General features: G+C 65.3%; 1 protein-coding gene across 1 annotated transcript; it reads right to left on the bottom strand.

The window, feature by feature from the left end:
* Positions 1 to 2,534: 2,534 nt before the first annotated feature.
* Positions 2,535 to 14,729, bottom strand: Rab8a (RAB8A, member RAS oncogene family). The gene is made up of 8 exons (XM_005409485.2): positions 14,572 to 14,729; positions 10,794 to 10,854; positions 9,646 to 9,706; positions 7,359 to 7,436; positions 6,492 to 6,581; positions 6,045 to 6,110; positions 5,450 to 5,500; positions 2,535 to 3,568 (listed from the first exon to the last, which is right to left on the bottom strand). The coding sequence occupies exons 1-8, from the start codon at positions 14,693 to 14,695 to the stop codon at positions 3,476 to 3,478; spliced, it is 624 nt and encodes a 207-aa protein (XP_005409542.1). The 5' UTR covers positions 14,696 to 14,729; the 3' UTR covers positions 2,535 to 3,475.
* Positions 14,730 to 15,577: the final 848 nt, after the last annotated feature.

The following is a 15,577-nucleotide window of genomic DNA, read 5'->3' on the forward strand; positions in this document are numbered from 1 at the left end:
CGACGACACTACTGTTGTCCAGAGCAGGCGTGGCCTGGGGGGGCAGGGAGGGGCGGGTCCTGGGGACGGTGATAAAGCTGGCCCGAGGAAGCGTGCAGTCCGCGGGTGACCCGAGGGTGCGAGGTGCAGTGCGGCTCAGTGCTCCCACTGGGGGCCCTGGCGGTCGCTGGAGCAGGTGCCAGGACGCGGCTCTGGAGCCCGGCCGGGGGCCGGACAGTGGTGGCCGTGAGCACGGAGGCCCGGCCCGCAAGTGCTCGCTTCATGACTGCATCGGCGACCCCACAAGACGTCCCTCGCGGTGTCCGGCACTGGCACAGCGTAGGCTTGTTTAGGGTCTGTGCCTAACTCCAGGCTGATGGAGGTGTGCCGGGTGCTGAGGGCGAAGTCCGGCAACACTGGGCTGGGGAATGTAGCTCAGCGGCACAAGCGTCTGCCCGGCAAGTGCGAGGTCCTGAGTTCAATTCCCACACCAAAAAAAAAAAAAAAGTCAAGCTGGGCCTGGTGGCACATGCCCGTAATCCCAGCACTTGGGATGCTGAGGCAGGAGGATTGTTGTGAGTTTAAGACCAGCCTGGGGTACAAAGTGAGCTCAAGGCCAGGTTGAACTGCAGTGAGACCCTCTCAAAAAGACCAAAAAAAAAAAAAAAAGTCTGGCAACACCTGATAGTTATACTCTGTGGAGTACTACGCTGTCACGAAGAAGGATGAACTTCAGTCCTGTGTGGGAAAATGGAGGCACCTTGAGACCACAATGTTAAATGAAGTAAATCAGACCCACGAGCTTAAACATCACATCGTTTCTCTTATATGAGAAACCCAAAGTGTAAAGAGCGAAACAGACCTTTGCAAATGGGAAAAGGACCAGGAAACGGTGGGGGGGGTGGTTAGGGTATGTTATGTACATGTCCCACTGCCCGCGAGGAAGGGACCATTATGCACTGCGAACATGTGCTAATAAAAATAAAAATGGAAGCAGGTATGGTGGCGCACGCCTGTAATCCCAGCACACGGAGGCTGAGGCAGGAGGATCACCGCAAGTTTGGCTATGCTGAATGGTGATGTTTGGTAGTTTAGGGGAATTTAAGTATTTATTGGTGTTTGTGTTTTGAGGCAAGGTCTTGCTGTGTATTCCAGGTTGGCCTTGAACTTTTGGAGCTCCTCCTGCCTCAGCTGCCCACGTGCTGAGATTACAGGCTTCAGTGTGTTTCGGTTTCCGACGCAGGCCCGGGAGCACGCGCCTCACAGCAGCTCGGGCTGGAAGCCGTCTGCACCGCGCGTTCCGCGGAGGGCACGCGTCCCAAGAGGACAAGAGCTGCTGGCGCTCGAAGGGGGCAGTGGTGACGGTGAGGAGGGGCGGCACTGACACCAGCTCGGCCTGGCTGCTGCCCGCCGCGCCTTCCCCTGGGAGCCGGGACTGTGCCGGGCAGCACCCCCACCTGCGGCCTGCCAGCCCCCAGCAGCCCCCAGGCCGCAGCTTCCTTCCATACCGCACGGTGCAGCCGCCTGGGCCTCGACCTTTAGCCCAGCGCTGCAAGGTGGAGAAACCGATTTTTCTCTGTCCTCTTTTTCTTCTCTTTTCCCTCTTTTTTCTTTTTGAGAGAGGGTCTCTATGGAGCCCAGGCTGGCCTCAAACTCAAGTGATCCTCCTGCCTCAGCCTCCCCAGTGCTGGGCTCACGGCCATGTAGCGCTGCACCTGGCTGCAATCTCTTCTTTGTAACTGCCTTGCCCAGGGGAATTCATCCTGGCCATGAGAACGGGCACACGCTGGACAGCTCCGCGCTGCTCCGGGACCGGGAAGCTTGGTCTGCCATCTAGGCAGCAGGGGCCGAGCAGAGGACCCTGGGTGTACAGGGATGGGTGCTGAGCTGCGCAGGGGGGTTGCTGGGCCTATGACTGGTAGGGCCATGACCACTGCAGCCTTCCCGCGTTCTCCCCTGCCAGCGCTGGGGTGGGACCAGGGCTGCATACCCGCTCCATTCCAGCCCTTTTTTTCACTCTGAGACAGGGTCTTGCTCAATTGCTCAGGCTGGGCTTGAGATCTTCCTGCCTCAGCCTCTACACCTGTTTTTGTTTTATTTGAACCAGGGTCCCACTGTGTTGGCCAGGCTGGTGCTGCACTCCCAGCACAAGCAGTCCTCTGGCTCACCCGAGTAGCAGCACTCCAGGGCACGCTGGCAGGCCTGGTCCCCCCTACTCCCCCGTGGCACCGGGGATGGAACCCAGGGGTGCACTAGCCTAACCTACATCCCCAGACCTTTCCTAAGATTCTGATATGGTCTCACTATGCCGTAAGTTGTTCAGGCTGCGTTCAGACTTGTGACCCTCCTGCCTCAGCCTCCAGAACAGCTGGGACTTACAGACATGTGCCACTGCATCTGGCAAGAAAGGTGTCTCGATGCGTTTTTTGAAACAGGTTCTCCCTACGTAGCCCAGGCTGGCTTTGAACTTGTGGCAATCCTCCTGTCTCAGCCTCCCAAGTGCTGGGGTGGCTGGCGTGACCCACCGCCCCGGGCCCAGACGCGGACGTCAGATCTGTGAACTCTGAATGAGCTTTAATCTTTCTCTCCGTAGGTGCGGGTCTGGGGCAGACACAGGGCGGACTACGGCTGGGTCGGTTTCCACCGGTAATCGGGTGTAGGGGCTGTGACAGGAGGACTCGGGCTGGCAGCGGCTGAGCGGGGCAAAGGGGCAGAGTGGGCACCGGGCGAGGCCCGGCCCGGCTCCCGGGCTGAACTGCAGCCTTGCGGGGAGGACAGTGAGGGCGGCACGGACGCCTGCCAGGCAGGGCCGTGTACGCCGTCGCCCGGCTCTGCCAGGGGGTGGACGGCGGGTGTGGTGTTGCTTGCTGGCACTATGACTGGAAAAATAAAATCTCAGCTAGAAAGAAGGTCCCATTCGGAGGTGCAGGGGACAGGGCCCAAGCCTGGGTAGCCCACGCGTGGCGGGTGGGCGTCCCCTTGGTGCCCACAAGGGGCAGCGGAGGGCCCGGCCCGGCCCCTGGAGCTGTGGTGCACGGGCATCTTCGTCTGTGCCCTTTGGTTAACAGTTACGGAGGGGGCGGTTCCGTCATCTGTCCAAAACTGAGGGTCGGTGGCGGCGGACATCAGGCTTGCCGGGCGCCACCTCTGGGCCCAGGGACTGGTGGCCAACAGGGACAGGCCTCCCGTGGGCCCCCCTGTGCCGCGGGAGGCCGAGGGACACAGGCCGCCAGGGGCCGCTGCTGCTGTCATCCTTGGCGCTGGCGCTCTGCCACGTGACGCCATTCCGTGGGCCCGCATGGCGGACGTCACAGGAAAGATAGTGGGTTCTTCACTCTCCATCTCCAAGTTGAAAAAGATCAGGCGGTTACTAAAATAAACGGTTTCTCAATGGAGTCCAGCGGCCGCAGGCTGCGCGCGGCGCTCGAGGGTCCCGCTGGGCACAGCCCGGGACAGGCGGTCAGCTCGGCGAGCCAGGCTCGGTGAGGGGCGGCGCTCACAGGAGGGCGCAGCGGAAGAAGCTGCTCCGCTTCTGCTGGTCTGGCGTGATCTTCACCCCCTGGTTGCTCCCCTGCAGGCTGCTGCCTTCCTGAAGTCACAAGGGGATTTCTTGGGTTAGCACGGGGCAACAGGGAGATGCACACGGCCACCCATCCACCCGGCCGCCCATCCCCGCCTGAACAAGCAGTCGCTCACCTGTCAAGTGTCACCACACATCCGTCCGGCCACCCACCCCTTGGTCCCCCCGTTCTCTTCCAGCTGCCCAGCTGCCCCCTCCGTCCCCTTCCAAGTACCGACTCGGGCTTCCCCAGCCCTCTGACTTGCTCTCCAGCCCTTCCCCCCACCCACCCGTTCGCACCGGCTCTGGTGCCGCCGCAGCCACTGCCCACCCTATCCTGTCCCCGCCCCTCCACACGGCCGCACGTCTGTACCCCGTGTGGCTCTGCCTCGCCACCTCCCTGGCCGCTGGGGGTAGGGGGTGGGGGGCACCATAGGACCCAACTCCCATCAGTGCCCTCCACCACTGGCGAGCCGGGTGCCCTGCTCTGCGCTACTGCCTGCACCTCCCCGGGCCTCAGGAGGGCCCGGGCCGCTCTGGCTCTCCACGCGTGTGCCGGGGGGCGGCGCTCTCCAGGGCCCGGTGCCCGGGACGTGGCCATAGTGGGCGAGGAGGGTGGGAGGTCTTGGACTATGACCTACTCGGAGAAACAGCTCTGAGGAAGCCCCAGGCGGCGGCGGGGTGCAGCATGGCGAGGCCAGTTCCCCGCAGGGCACTCTCTCCGCCCCAGCCTGGCCCGGCCCGGCCCTGAGCGCAGCAGGAAATACGCTGCTTTCGGGGAGATGCGCAGAGTGGTGCCTGGTACTTCTGCCCCCTCTGTGAGCGAATTTAACCCGGCAGCACCCCCAGCAGACAGCCACCCTGGTGCCGGTGCCGTCCCCGAGGGACGGGTGTGCCTGGCCGTCAGGGCCGCAGCACGCGCGCCTGGACCCCGGACTGTGGACCACCTGTACGGCCAGCGGACACGAGGGCAGCAGTGAGGGCTTCCCAGAGGCCCGTGCACCCGGGACCCCTCGGCCACACTGCAGACACGAGCTGTGGGCCGTTACTGAGGGCTACGCTTACAAAGATGGCAAGGTGCGCACTGGGGGTGCACAGCTGTCATCCCGGCACTCAGGGAAGCTGAGGCGGGAGGATCCCAAGTTCAAGCCCAGCCCGGGCCACTTAGCAACCCGGTGAGCCACTTCAAAACGAAAAATATTTACAAAGGGCTGGGGATGGAGCTCAGTGCCAAGGGGCTGGTTCAGCCCCCACGCCAGAGAAAAAGCAAGGCCGATGGCTGACGGCGGTACAGGAGGTCAGCAGCAGGTGTGCACCCTAAGGATGGCGAGGCCAGGAGGTGGCTGGCCCCACCCTGTGGCCTGTGTGGGACATGAAGCTGCCCTCCCGTGCCTCGGAGTCTGCGGCCCGTGGAGCCCTCGTGCTGGAACCGCCCTCCCTGGGTCACGTGTTGGTGCTTCGAGGGTTTCTGTCTTTTGAGTCCAGGGCTCACTATGGGGCCCAGGCTGTGCTGGGATGCACGGCCAGCTCCCGCTTCGTCACCACGCCAGGCCGGCAGGGGTTGTGCGGAGCCAGGCTTCTGGAGGCGACCGGGACAGAGGAGGTCAGGCTGCCCCAAGCAACGTGCTCCAAGAGGCGGGAGGGAGCCCCGCCTGCTGGCTCGGTGCCGCCCAGGACCCCCGTGCCTTGTCACCTCGCGGCAAGAAGTCTCCAGGCCCCGACTCCGACGCAGAGCCGACCAGGGCTGTCCCAGGAGAGCGGCCAGACGCCTTCCCACGCGCGCAGAGGGCGTCCCTGGCCGCACCCACCAAGCCCGCTCCTCCCTCGGGGCACCCGGCAGGGTCGGAAGCCACCTCTGCCACGGCGAGGACGCTGACTCGCCAGCCCAGGGACAGAGCGGCTCACACTCACCAATTTTTTGTCCATTTTTGCTTTGATGTCTCTGGCGAGAGTGAAAAATGCCTGTGGAAGAGCAGGGAGTCACGGCCCTGCTGGGGGTGACACGGTGCTCGGCAGCGGCACACAGTGGGGACGGTGCTCAGTGTCCTGCGCATGGGCCCCCCGGCCCCCGGGAGCCTGGGCCGTGCACTGGCCACCGCTCACCTCAGCAGCCCCGGCAGGGCACATGAGGGCACTGTGGCCAAAGGGGGCACCGCCCAGCTCTGTCCCTGGCCAACCGGCCCCCACCCACCTCCGATGGGGTGGCAGTGACCCCAGGACGGTGCTCCGGCCGTGCCACTGTCCCCTGCCGCGCCCAGGCAGGGCACACGGAGCTGAGTGGACAGGGGACGGGGCGCCTGGTGCTGGAGGGCAGCCCACGGACGGGCCATGGAGTGCGGGGTCCCGGGGAGCCTGGGGTTGGGCGGGGCAGTGGTGAGGGCCAGGGCCAGTGCGGCGTTGCGGGAGGACAGGGTGACCCTGGGCACCCGAGCCTGCGTCCCCATCTGCAAAGCTGCTCCCTGGGGCTGGCAGGGCGGGCGCAGGCCGGGGCCTGGGCCAGACTCACGCTCTCCACGTTGATGTTGGCCTTGGCGCTGGTCTCCATGAACTTGATCCCGTAGTCGAGGGCCAGCTGCAAGGGGACGTGGTGTGCAATGAGCTCCCGGCCTGGCGGGATGGCGGGCGGGGCCGGCTGTGCCAGCCGTGGCCAGACCCCAAGAGTCCCTTCGGGGCCCACCGCTCCCTGGGCTCTGACGGGGGCAGGGAGGCATGGGCAGGGCCTGTGGCTGGGGAGGCGTGAGTGAGCAGGACAGACGGGACGCAGCCAGGCACTGGCCTGGTGCCATGGCGGTCCGTCAGCCCAGCTCCCCGGGAGGCTGCGGCGGAAAGATCTCCAGCCCGCGCCCAGCCTGGGCAGCTAAGCGAGACCCCGTCTCATTAAATAATGGCTGGGGAGGCGGCTCCCCGTATCAGAAGAAGGAAAGAGGGCCGCAGAGGCCCCGCCCGCGCCCACCTTCTCGCCCCGCTCCTTGGACACTTGTCTCTTGTCGTTCACGTCGCACTTGTTCCCCAGGATCATCTTCTCCACGTCGGCCGAGGCGTGCTGCGCAGGGAGGGCCGTGGGCTCAGGGTGGCCGCCAGGCACGGTGGCAGCTCGGGCTAGGCCCAGGCTGAGCCCCGGTGCCCGCTTCCCGCGGCCGCCCCGCCCCGCCCCTGGAGGGCTGCGTCCCTGCGGGCTCCCAGGCCTGGGCTCTGCCGGGGCCGTGCTGGGCCGAGAGCTGACTCCGGTGCCCCACCCCCGTGGGCTCTTACAGCCGCTGTGCCCCCCATTCCCCTCCCCACCCTCTGGGAGGGGGCGCAGTAGGCCCCTCCCTTCCCTAAGCTCGGCTCGCCATGAACCCACAGCACTGCTCCCGGCCTGCGCCCCATCACAGAGCCCTCGGCCAGCTGGGTGGATCCCAGCCGGCCGCGGCCTGCCATGGGCTACTGCGCCCTCTCGGGCCCTGGGAAAGCTGGGCGCGACCACCGCTCACGGTGACCAGGCAGGCCTGAGGCCCCACCTGTCCAGCACCAGAGCACAGGTGCTGCTGTCCAGGAAGCTGGGGTGAGGCTAGCACTTTGGGGCACAAGTGGATGGAGCTGGCTCGAGGGAGGCGGGGCCACTGCCCTGCTGTCCCTCCACGACAGCTCCAGTCGGTTCTGCCCTGCCTGCTACAGCTCAAAGTCCAGCGGATGCCCCCCATGGGCCACGCTGCTTCCGGAACCTTCTAGAATCTTCAGCAGAGCCTCTCCCGACCCTGGGGCTCTGGGCCCTGCGGCCACTGCGTCCCAGCAGCCTGGTGTCTGAGGCCGGGAGGCCGGGGGTGCAGGGCAGCCTCACCTCCTCGATGTTCCGGATCCAGTTCCGGATGTTGTCAAAGGACTTCTCGTTGGTGATGTCGTAGACCAGCATGATGCCCTGTGTGGGGCGGGGACACGGCTCGTGACACACGGCTGGTGACATGCCAGTTCCCGAGGGTGTGGGAGGACCACAGCAGGGCCCCCAGCCTCTGCCTGTCGCCTCCCTGCTATGCAGCGCTGACAGCACCCTGGCACTGCCCGGTGGCCCTCAAGGTCCCGCCCTGTGCGCCACCACACTGCCCGGCGGGGAGGTGGTCCCGCGTCCCCACCCTGCAGGCGAGGGCCCCAGGCTGTGCGAGACTGTCAGTAGCGGGCAGGGCCTGTGTGGGGCACCCCGGCCCCGAAGGCGGCCTGTCGGGACTCCTTGTCCCCAGAGCTGCGTGGCCTCCGTGCCCCCGAGCAGGGGCGCGTGCAGGCCCCGACTGATTTGCAGAGCTGAGCAGGAGAGTCCCTGGTCCCTGGGACGGCATGGCTGCCTCTGCCTCTGCAGGGGGCTCACTGCTGCTGCTGAGAAGGGCCTGGACCCCTCCGTGCTATGGGGAGACCGAGGCAGGCAGAGCCGTGAGCTGGCCCTAAAAGCTGCTGACACTGTTAGGAGCCCGTGTCAGGGCCACGAGGGCCACGTGAGGCACCCTGGGGCGGCCTGGGGCCAAGCTTGTGGCTCTGCCACAGCCCCTCCCAGAGCTGCGAGTCTCGGACTCTGACCTCTTGCAGGGACCAGGGACCACCCGGGAACCGGGAGCAGAACCACCGCCCCGGGTCCGCCTGGAACACCCCTGGGCAGCGGGTGACCACCTGCCTCCTGCTTCCTGGCCGGGGACACTGCCCTGCCAATGCTGCCAAAGCCGGGCTTTCTGCACCCAAGGGCCTGGGCCACGCTAATGGTGCCAATGATGGTGGCTGTAACCTCTGCTCCGTCTTCACCTGCCTCCTGCCACCGGCCACACCAGCCTCGGGACACCTGAGGGTGCTGGCCTGACGGCTGGCTCCATTTTCAATTTTTTTGAGGTATTAGGGTTGGACTCAGGGAAACCTAAGCTGCACCCCCAGCTCTTCTTATGATTTGAGACAAGATCTCAACAAATTGTCTTGGCTGAGCTTGAAATTTTGACCCTCCTGCCTCAGCCTCCTGAGCAGCTGAGATGACAGGCTGTGCCACCAGACTCCGCTAGAATTCCAACAGATTTAAAGTGGAAAAGCCTCATGGGGCAGGGAGTGCTGTCCAGCCAGCACTGGCCCAGGATGGGGAGCCATGATCTCCTTGGCGCTGGGGCCGGAGCCTCTGCATCTCCCAGGCCCGGCCACGGAGGGACAAGGGCCCTGTGCCGGGAAGTCACGACCACATGCAGGGAGACAGGGCGGGCCGGGACCTAGGGATGCAGCCAGCCCCAGGGTCAGACGGCCCTTTCGACAGGGTGGGCTGGGGAGGGAAACCCCGGCTGATTCTAACACAGGCCCTCAGGCTACAGTCTGCACAGTGGGGTCCCTACTGCGCTCCCCATACTCTGAACACTGACCAGCTCCACTCACTCTGCCCCTCTGCCCCGCGCCTCCCACACCCAGGGCCAGGAGGGGCGCACAGGAGTGGGGCCTGGGGGGAAACGGCCTGTGCACTCCAGCGACAGGGTGATGGAGTGCAAGGGGTGCTTTGAGGTGCAAGGGCGCTGGGGAGTGGGGAGGTGACCACTCCCAGCAAGGACTCTGGGAGGCTGAAGCAGGAGGATACATGTTTGAACCCAGGTCGGGCAACTTAGTGAGACCCTGACTCAAAATAAAATAAAAGAGGGCTGGCAATGGAGCTGGCTCAGCGTGAGGCCCGGGCTTCCATCCCGACAGAGCTGGGAGGGCACCCGGAGTCCTTGGCCGGCACAGTGGGGCGTGAAGGTTCCTGTCTGTAAACACCTGGGACCTGTGCGGCGGCCCTGTCCCCTCCCGAGCTGCCTCTGGCACCTTGCTCAGCTCAGCCCAGCCCAGCCCAGCCCAGCCCAGAGGTGCTGGGGAAATCACTGCGAGGCGGTCTCCCTGTCAAGGCACTGCCGAAGGCCTGGGCGAGGACGGCTCCCGTGGGCTGGGCTGCGGGAACGGATTCCATAGGCCTGACGCGGCCTGACCAGGCACGCCGGCTCCCAGCCTGCCTCGGGCCCACTTCCTGCGCATTCTGCAGCGTGGGGGAATGAGTGGATGGACACGCCCGCCCCAGCCTGAGGGACCCGAGCGCCCAGGAGCACAGGCCCCGCAGCAACAGCAAGGAGGACAAGCACGCATACCATGGCGCCCCTGTAGTAGGCCGTCGTGATCGTCCGAAACCGCTCCTGCCCGGCTGTGTCCCTAAGCGTGAGGAGGGGGGGGGTTAGTGCACCGGCCGTCCCGGGTCCCCGTGGTGACCCCTCCCGCCAAGGACCGGAGGAGGAGCTGGGCTCGAGGGGCCACGCTGCCTCTGGGGTGCAGCCGCAGGGCCTGCGTGGGAGGGGGCCCTGGAGGCACGCTCAGAGTGGTGTGGGGCTGGGGCACACGAAGGACCTTCCCTTCCCGCCTGTGTAACGGGGAAAGGGGACCTATGGTCCCAGGAAGGGACGTGGGGGAGACAAACCACGGCCAGCCCAGTGCCTGGCAGGGAGGACCTGCGATCCACCTGTCTCAGCCTCCCAAGTAGCTGGGATGACGGGGCGCACGACCGCGCCCAGCCACCGCCTGGCACTGGCAAGGACTGCCAACAGAGCACAGCCCAGCGAGGCTGGGGCGTGTCTTCTGCTCACCGCACGCCACGCCCCTGCCCTGAACTACCACTGCCTCGTCCTGGCGCCCACCGACTTGCTGACTCCTACAGCAGGCGGGCGCAGGGCCACGCTTTATTTTCCGGTTTGAGGCAGGGTCTCCCTAGGCTGCCCAGGCTGGCTTTGAACCTGTCATCCTCCTGCCTCAGCCTCCCAGGTAGCTGGGATGACAGACATGTGCCACTGTGCTCAGCCACAGCTTCTGCAGGACTGACCGGGTGGGAGTTTGGATGGATCTATGAGGTGAGACTCAGGGATGGGCTGTGGCCAGCGCCCATGCTGGGGATGGGCACCTTGTCCCGCTCTCCCTGGGGGCACGCAGCCGGGCAGGCAGGAAGGGTGCACAGGTCTGACGGTGCAGGAGGTGTGGCTTCCCAGGGAGAAAAGAGGAAGTGACATCAGCTCGGAGAGCAACTCCACCCAGGGCACCCTGGCGTCCCTGCAGCCCTCAGCGCTGCCAGGCTCAGAGCACTGCCCCCCGTCCCACGCCCGCAGATGCCGTGTGTCTGGCCGCTGCGCTGGGCTAACAGGCACGGGGCAGCCCCTGGGCGGCGGTGATGGGTCAGGGCGGGGCACTCAGACGTAGGAGCCGGGGTCCCAGGAGGGGCCAGGGGAGGGCGGCAGCCAGCAGCGACACTCACCAAATCTGGAGTTTGATCCTCTTGCCATCCAGCTCTATGGTCCTAATTTTAAAGTCGATTCCTTCAAGAAAAACAACAACACGTCACTGTCCACCCATGCCCCACGCGGCACCTGAGCTGGCACCAGCCACTCTGGCGCCCGGAGCACCCAGGCCTGGACCACAGAAGGCGCCAGCAAGGCCGAAGCCCCCAGACGACCCGCAGCCGGGCAGAGGCAGAGGCTGAGGGAGCTGTGCGGAGGGAAGGTGGCCGGCAGCGCAGGGCACAGTCACGGGCACCACCAGGGGGCCTCACTGCCCATGGCAGGCTGGCAGGCCCACCCCCCACACCCAGGGCACTGGCCTACAATGCCCTGCGGCACATGGGTCATGCCCCCTCCTGCCCCTTTCGGGCCTCCCCTTTCCCAGCACCCCTATCCACAGTGCTCTGGCGACAGACCGCGCCCCTTTCTGCAGCACCCAGGACCCTGACCCACAATGCACGGGGCACGCAGGCCACACCCTCGCCCACTGTGCTCCAGCACACGCACCCTTTGTTGCAGGTGGCCTGCGCCCCACCTGCCCGTGAACTGCTGGCTCAAAGGTCACCTCCTAGGAGCCTTCCTGACTCATCACCTTCTCTCCCACCTGCTGCTTTTAACCCTCCCTGCCCAGGTGACCTTGAAGTGCTCCCCGACCCAAGGCTCTCGCACAGTCCCTGTCCAGCCCCTACAAATACAACCAAACTGGTGCCAGCTGACACACAACTGATCACAACGTGGCCCCCCTGTGCAGTGGAATACCACACAGCCTTTAAAAAGGAGCTTTTTAAAACCACCCAACTACCAGGAAGCAGAGCAGAAGCTGGAAACAGGATCCCACAGACCCACAACCCCACTGGAAATGCCCAGCGCAGGAAGCCCACACACAGGAGCGCGGTGTGGAGAGCGGGCAGGAGACGGGCTGGCCGAGGGCTCTGGGGCTCGCTTCTGCACAGTGAAAGTGTTTTAAGCTGACTGTGTGGAAGCTGTGTGATTCTGTACTCTACTGCAGGCTGCCAGGTTGTGTACTTTAAATGGGGAATTGTACGCTACTTGAACGGTGTGCCCAAGGAGTTACTTAAAAATAAAGCCGACACCCTCCCTGCAGTGGCTTCCCCAGAGCAGGGAGCTGCCTGTGTGCCCTCGAGCCCTGCCTGCTGGCCACGCTCGCCTGCCCTCCCCTGACGCTGTACACAGCTGTCCCCAGCGGACACGGGATGCTAGGACCTCCCGAAGCCACCGCAGCGTGCAGATGCCGGCGTTCCTTCACAAGGCAGCGCAGGCTTTGCCCTCCGGGTGGCTTGGAACGCTCAAGGCAACGAATGTGCTCCCTCAGGATCGCACGCTTAGGAGGGAAGGACAGGAAAGTCTGTGCTTGGTGGAGAAGAAACTGTTTAAAACAGCAGTGCGGGTCTAGCTGGCTGAGCTCACAGACACGGGGCCTGGGGGCCCACGGACGCAGCCACAGCCACAGCGACAGAGGAGGTGATCGCTCTGTGGACCTGGGGGTAGAAGGAAAGGCGCCGCAGGGCAGGCGGCCACGCGCCCGGCCGGCCCTCTGCATCCAGGCTGGGGGCGATATCTGGTCTGCAGCAACCTCCAGAGCTGTCCTGGGGACCAGCAGGGCACAGCCTGCCAGCGGCTCTCACCCGCTGGGACACAGGCGCCCCGAGGCAGGGGCTCGAAGTGACACCGGTGTCACTGCCAGTGGCTCAGCCCGCAGGGCCAGGGTGGATCTGCCAGAAGCCCAGCCCGGCCGGCACAGACTCCTTCAGCCCTCCAGGCACCGTGCTTCCCTCAGTTCAGGCCTCTGCGGCCTCCACACCCAGTGACGTAGGTGGGGCTTGCAGCGGGTCGGAGAGGGACCCAGGTGAAAGGACGCTCGGCAACTGGGACCCCGACCAAAGTCGTCCCTGTCACCCAAGCAAGGAAGGCGGCCCCTGAGGAGGCCGGGAGGACCGCGCCAGGCTGGGGAGCCGACTCCAGGGAGCCACGGCCAGGTTCACAGCCTGAACGTCAATGGAGCCGATGCTAATGCACTCTGGCAAGACACAGCCAGGGCAGCAAGTGAGCCGCCAGCAGTCACCGATCTATAACGGAAACCGGGCGCGCGGCGTGCCAGCGCGGAGTCCCCTGTGTGCACTCAGTGTGTCCGGGCTGAGAGCCCGGAGTGGACTCCTCTGAACCCGGTGCCCAGGGACACACACACTCCGAGGCCCGCCCTCCAGTCTGGTCCCCCGGCATCGCTCTTCCCACCTCCTCCTGCGTTTTACGAACACACCGGCTTTAACTCAGGAAGCGCACACTTTATGAGGCCCAAGAATTACGAGGCTGTAACTTCCAGGCAAATGAGACTTCCCCAGAAGACAGAGGGCTGCAGGGTGGCTTCAGGGGTCAGAGACGAGCGCTGGGCTGGAGGGAGGGCGCCTGGGTTCAAGTGCTGCCTCCACCTGCCCAGGAGGCCTCGGTTGAGTCACACGAGGGGGTCGGCCTGCCTGGAGTCCAGAATGCTGCAGTGGGTTTTCTGGTCGAGAACTGCAAACCAGACCAAGACCGACCCTTGAACTGGTCTGGCTGATGTCCGCTGGAGGGGGGCATCAGAGGGTGAGGGAGTGAGGCCTGGGTTGGCAGTGAGCTGCAGCCTGCTAGGAGCTGACACCACTTCCTGGTTGGTGGGGACTCCAGAGCCATCCTAAAGTTCAGCCTTGGGGCGGCTGGCCCAGGAAGACAGCGCTGCTCCTGCTCTGAAGAAACAGGGCTCAGAGAGGGGCAGTGCTGGGGCAAGGGCGAACAGCAACCAAAACCAGCCACGACGACTCCCAGCCCGATTCCCTCTACTTTACATAGGACATGTGATCGTTTCACCAAGTACAGGTCCCAGAAGAGGGCAAGGAGGAATTCACACACGGCTTTGGCTGACACCACACGGGCGGTGCGAAGCCCCCTGCTTGGGTTTTCTTGGGGACCCCTGCCTCACTCCTAGGCCGTTCTGCTCCAACCCTTTCCTGGTGGCCAGAAGAGAAGTCAGTCCTGCTTCTGCGGACATCGGATCGGAGACTAAGTAGCCCGCTCTGTCCAACTGCAGTGTGGGCTGGCCCTGCGGGGGAAAGCTGTCTGCAAAGCAACAGTGGACATGCTGGGCTCTGCGATAGGGAAGTCCAGGCCGCCTGTGGCAGGGGCTGATTTAGTTTCTCCCGGAGGCTTTTATCTCGCCTCTGCTCGGGATGACAGGTCCCGGGGCGGGTAACTGTCACCATCCTTCTAGAGGAAAAGCCACCCGTGGGGGGGCGACAAGGCCAGGGAGGGAGAGGGGCTCGTCTCCTTCATTCCAGAGTTAGGGGCAGCAGAGGCGGGGGCGCCTGGCGGGGTGCAAGGCAGTCTCTCTGGGACGGCTGGGCCCCGAGCCCTGGGGTCGGACACACCTGGGTGCCCAGCTCATCCTTGCCACCTGCAGGCTGTGACCTTGAGGAGGCCCCCCACCTTCCCTGGGACTCAGACCCCTCCCTGGGAGCCGGGCTCCGACCCCACCCCGGCACGTAACTCCGGAGGGCACACAGTAGGCGCTCGCTGAGGTCCCCACGCTCCCTTGCCTCAGTTTCCCCTCCTCAACGCCAGGGATCTAGGAAGAAAAGTTTCGCGGGCGGCCGGACCCCGCTGGGCCACGCGCTCCCCAGCACCCGGGGCCGGCCTCGGTCTCCCGACGGCGAGGCCGCCCCGCTCCCTGCAGCGCCTCGGCCCTCTCCGCCCCCGGCCCACTACCTATGGTGGAGATGAACGTGGAGTTGAAGGCGTCCTCGGAGAAGCGGAACAGGACACAGGTCTTCCCCACCCCCGAGTCCCCGATGAGCAGCAGCTTGAACAGGTAATCGTAGGTCTTCGCCATATTACACTCTCTCCCAGACGGGAAGTGCGGCAGCTGCTTCGCCACTGGCCCCCCGCCCCGTCCATCAGCGCCGGGCCCGCCCCCGATTGGCTCACCGCCCGAAGCGCGTCACTCGGTCACGCCCGCCCATGGACCCCTCCCGCCGCGCGGAGGTTTGAGGAAAGGGGGAGCTGCGCGCGAAGCCGGAAGCAGCCCGAGCACACCGCCCATTGGTTCGCGCTCGGGATGGGGCGGGCTGTGATTGGCCAGTGTTGAGGAGTCGGGGGCTTCAAATGGGGATGGGGAGGGGGCGTGGCACCAGCGTCCCTGCCTTCTTTCCCGCAACCCTGGGGCGGCTCCGCCCCGCCTCTCGAAGGGAGAGCGAGGGCGGGATTGCCCCAACTGTTCCGCCCGCTGCTGCCTTGAGGGGTTGGCTGGCGCGCCTGCGCATGCGCACGGGGAAGACCGTTGCTGTCAGCAGAGGGCGCCTCGCTTAAAGGGCGGGTCTCTAGGCGCGCCCCAGCGGCCCGCGCAGGCGCAGAAGGCGCCGAGGGGAGCGCGGGAAGGGCGAGCGCGGGAAGCGGGGGTGCACCGGCGCCGTTGTCCGGAGGCTTCCGCGTCGGGTCCGCGGAGGACTAGAGGGCAGGGGTGGTCGTCAGTGTCAAAAAACAGCCCCCAGGATGCGCCCCGGGATCCTGGTGCTGGCACCCGGCCTCGTCACGGGAGCTACGTCGCCGCCGACGGCTGCGTCCTGAGGGGCCGCCCGCACCCCAGTTAGAGGCGGCGGGGGCCTCCCCGAGCCTGGAGTTGTTGGCTGTGTAATATTTCGGGCCACTGGTTCAGCGCCCCGAAGGTGTCGCGCGCGCGCGCACACGTACACACACACACACACACTGACACACA

The sequence above is a fragment of the Chinchilla lanigera genome, unplaced genomic scaffold, assembly GCF_000276665.1.
Source record: "Chinchilla lanigera isolate Chin_1 unplaced genomic scaffold, ChiLan1.0 scaffold00123, whole genome shotgun sequence".
Taxonomy (NCBI): domain Eukaryota; kingdom Metazoa; phylum Chordata; class Mammalia; order Rodentia; family Chinchillidae; genus Chinchilla; species Chinchilla lanigera.

Coding starts and splice junctions, on each gene's coding strand:
- Rab8a (XM_005409485.2), bottom strand. CDS start 14,695: ATGGCGAAGACCTACGATTACCTGTTCAAGCTGCTGCTCATCGGGGAC. Junction 7,437..9,645: donor CCTACTACAGGGGCGCCATG/GTATGCGTGCTT, acceptor CGCCCCACACAG/GGCATCATGCTGGTCTACGA. Junction 6,582..7,358: donor GGATCCGGAACATCGAGGAG/GTGAGGCTGCCC, acceptor CTCCCTGCGCAG/CACGCCTCGGCCGACGTGGA.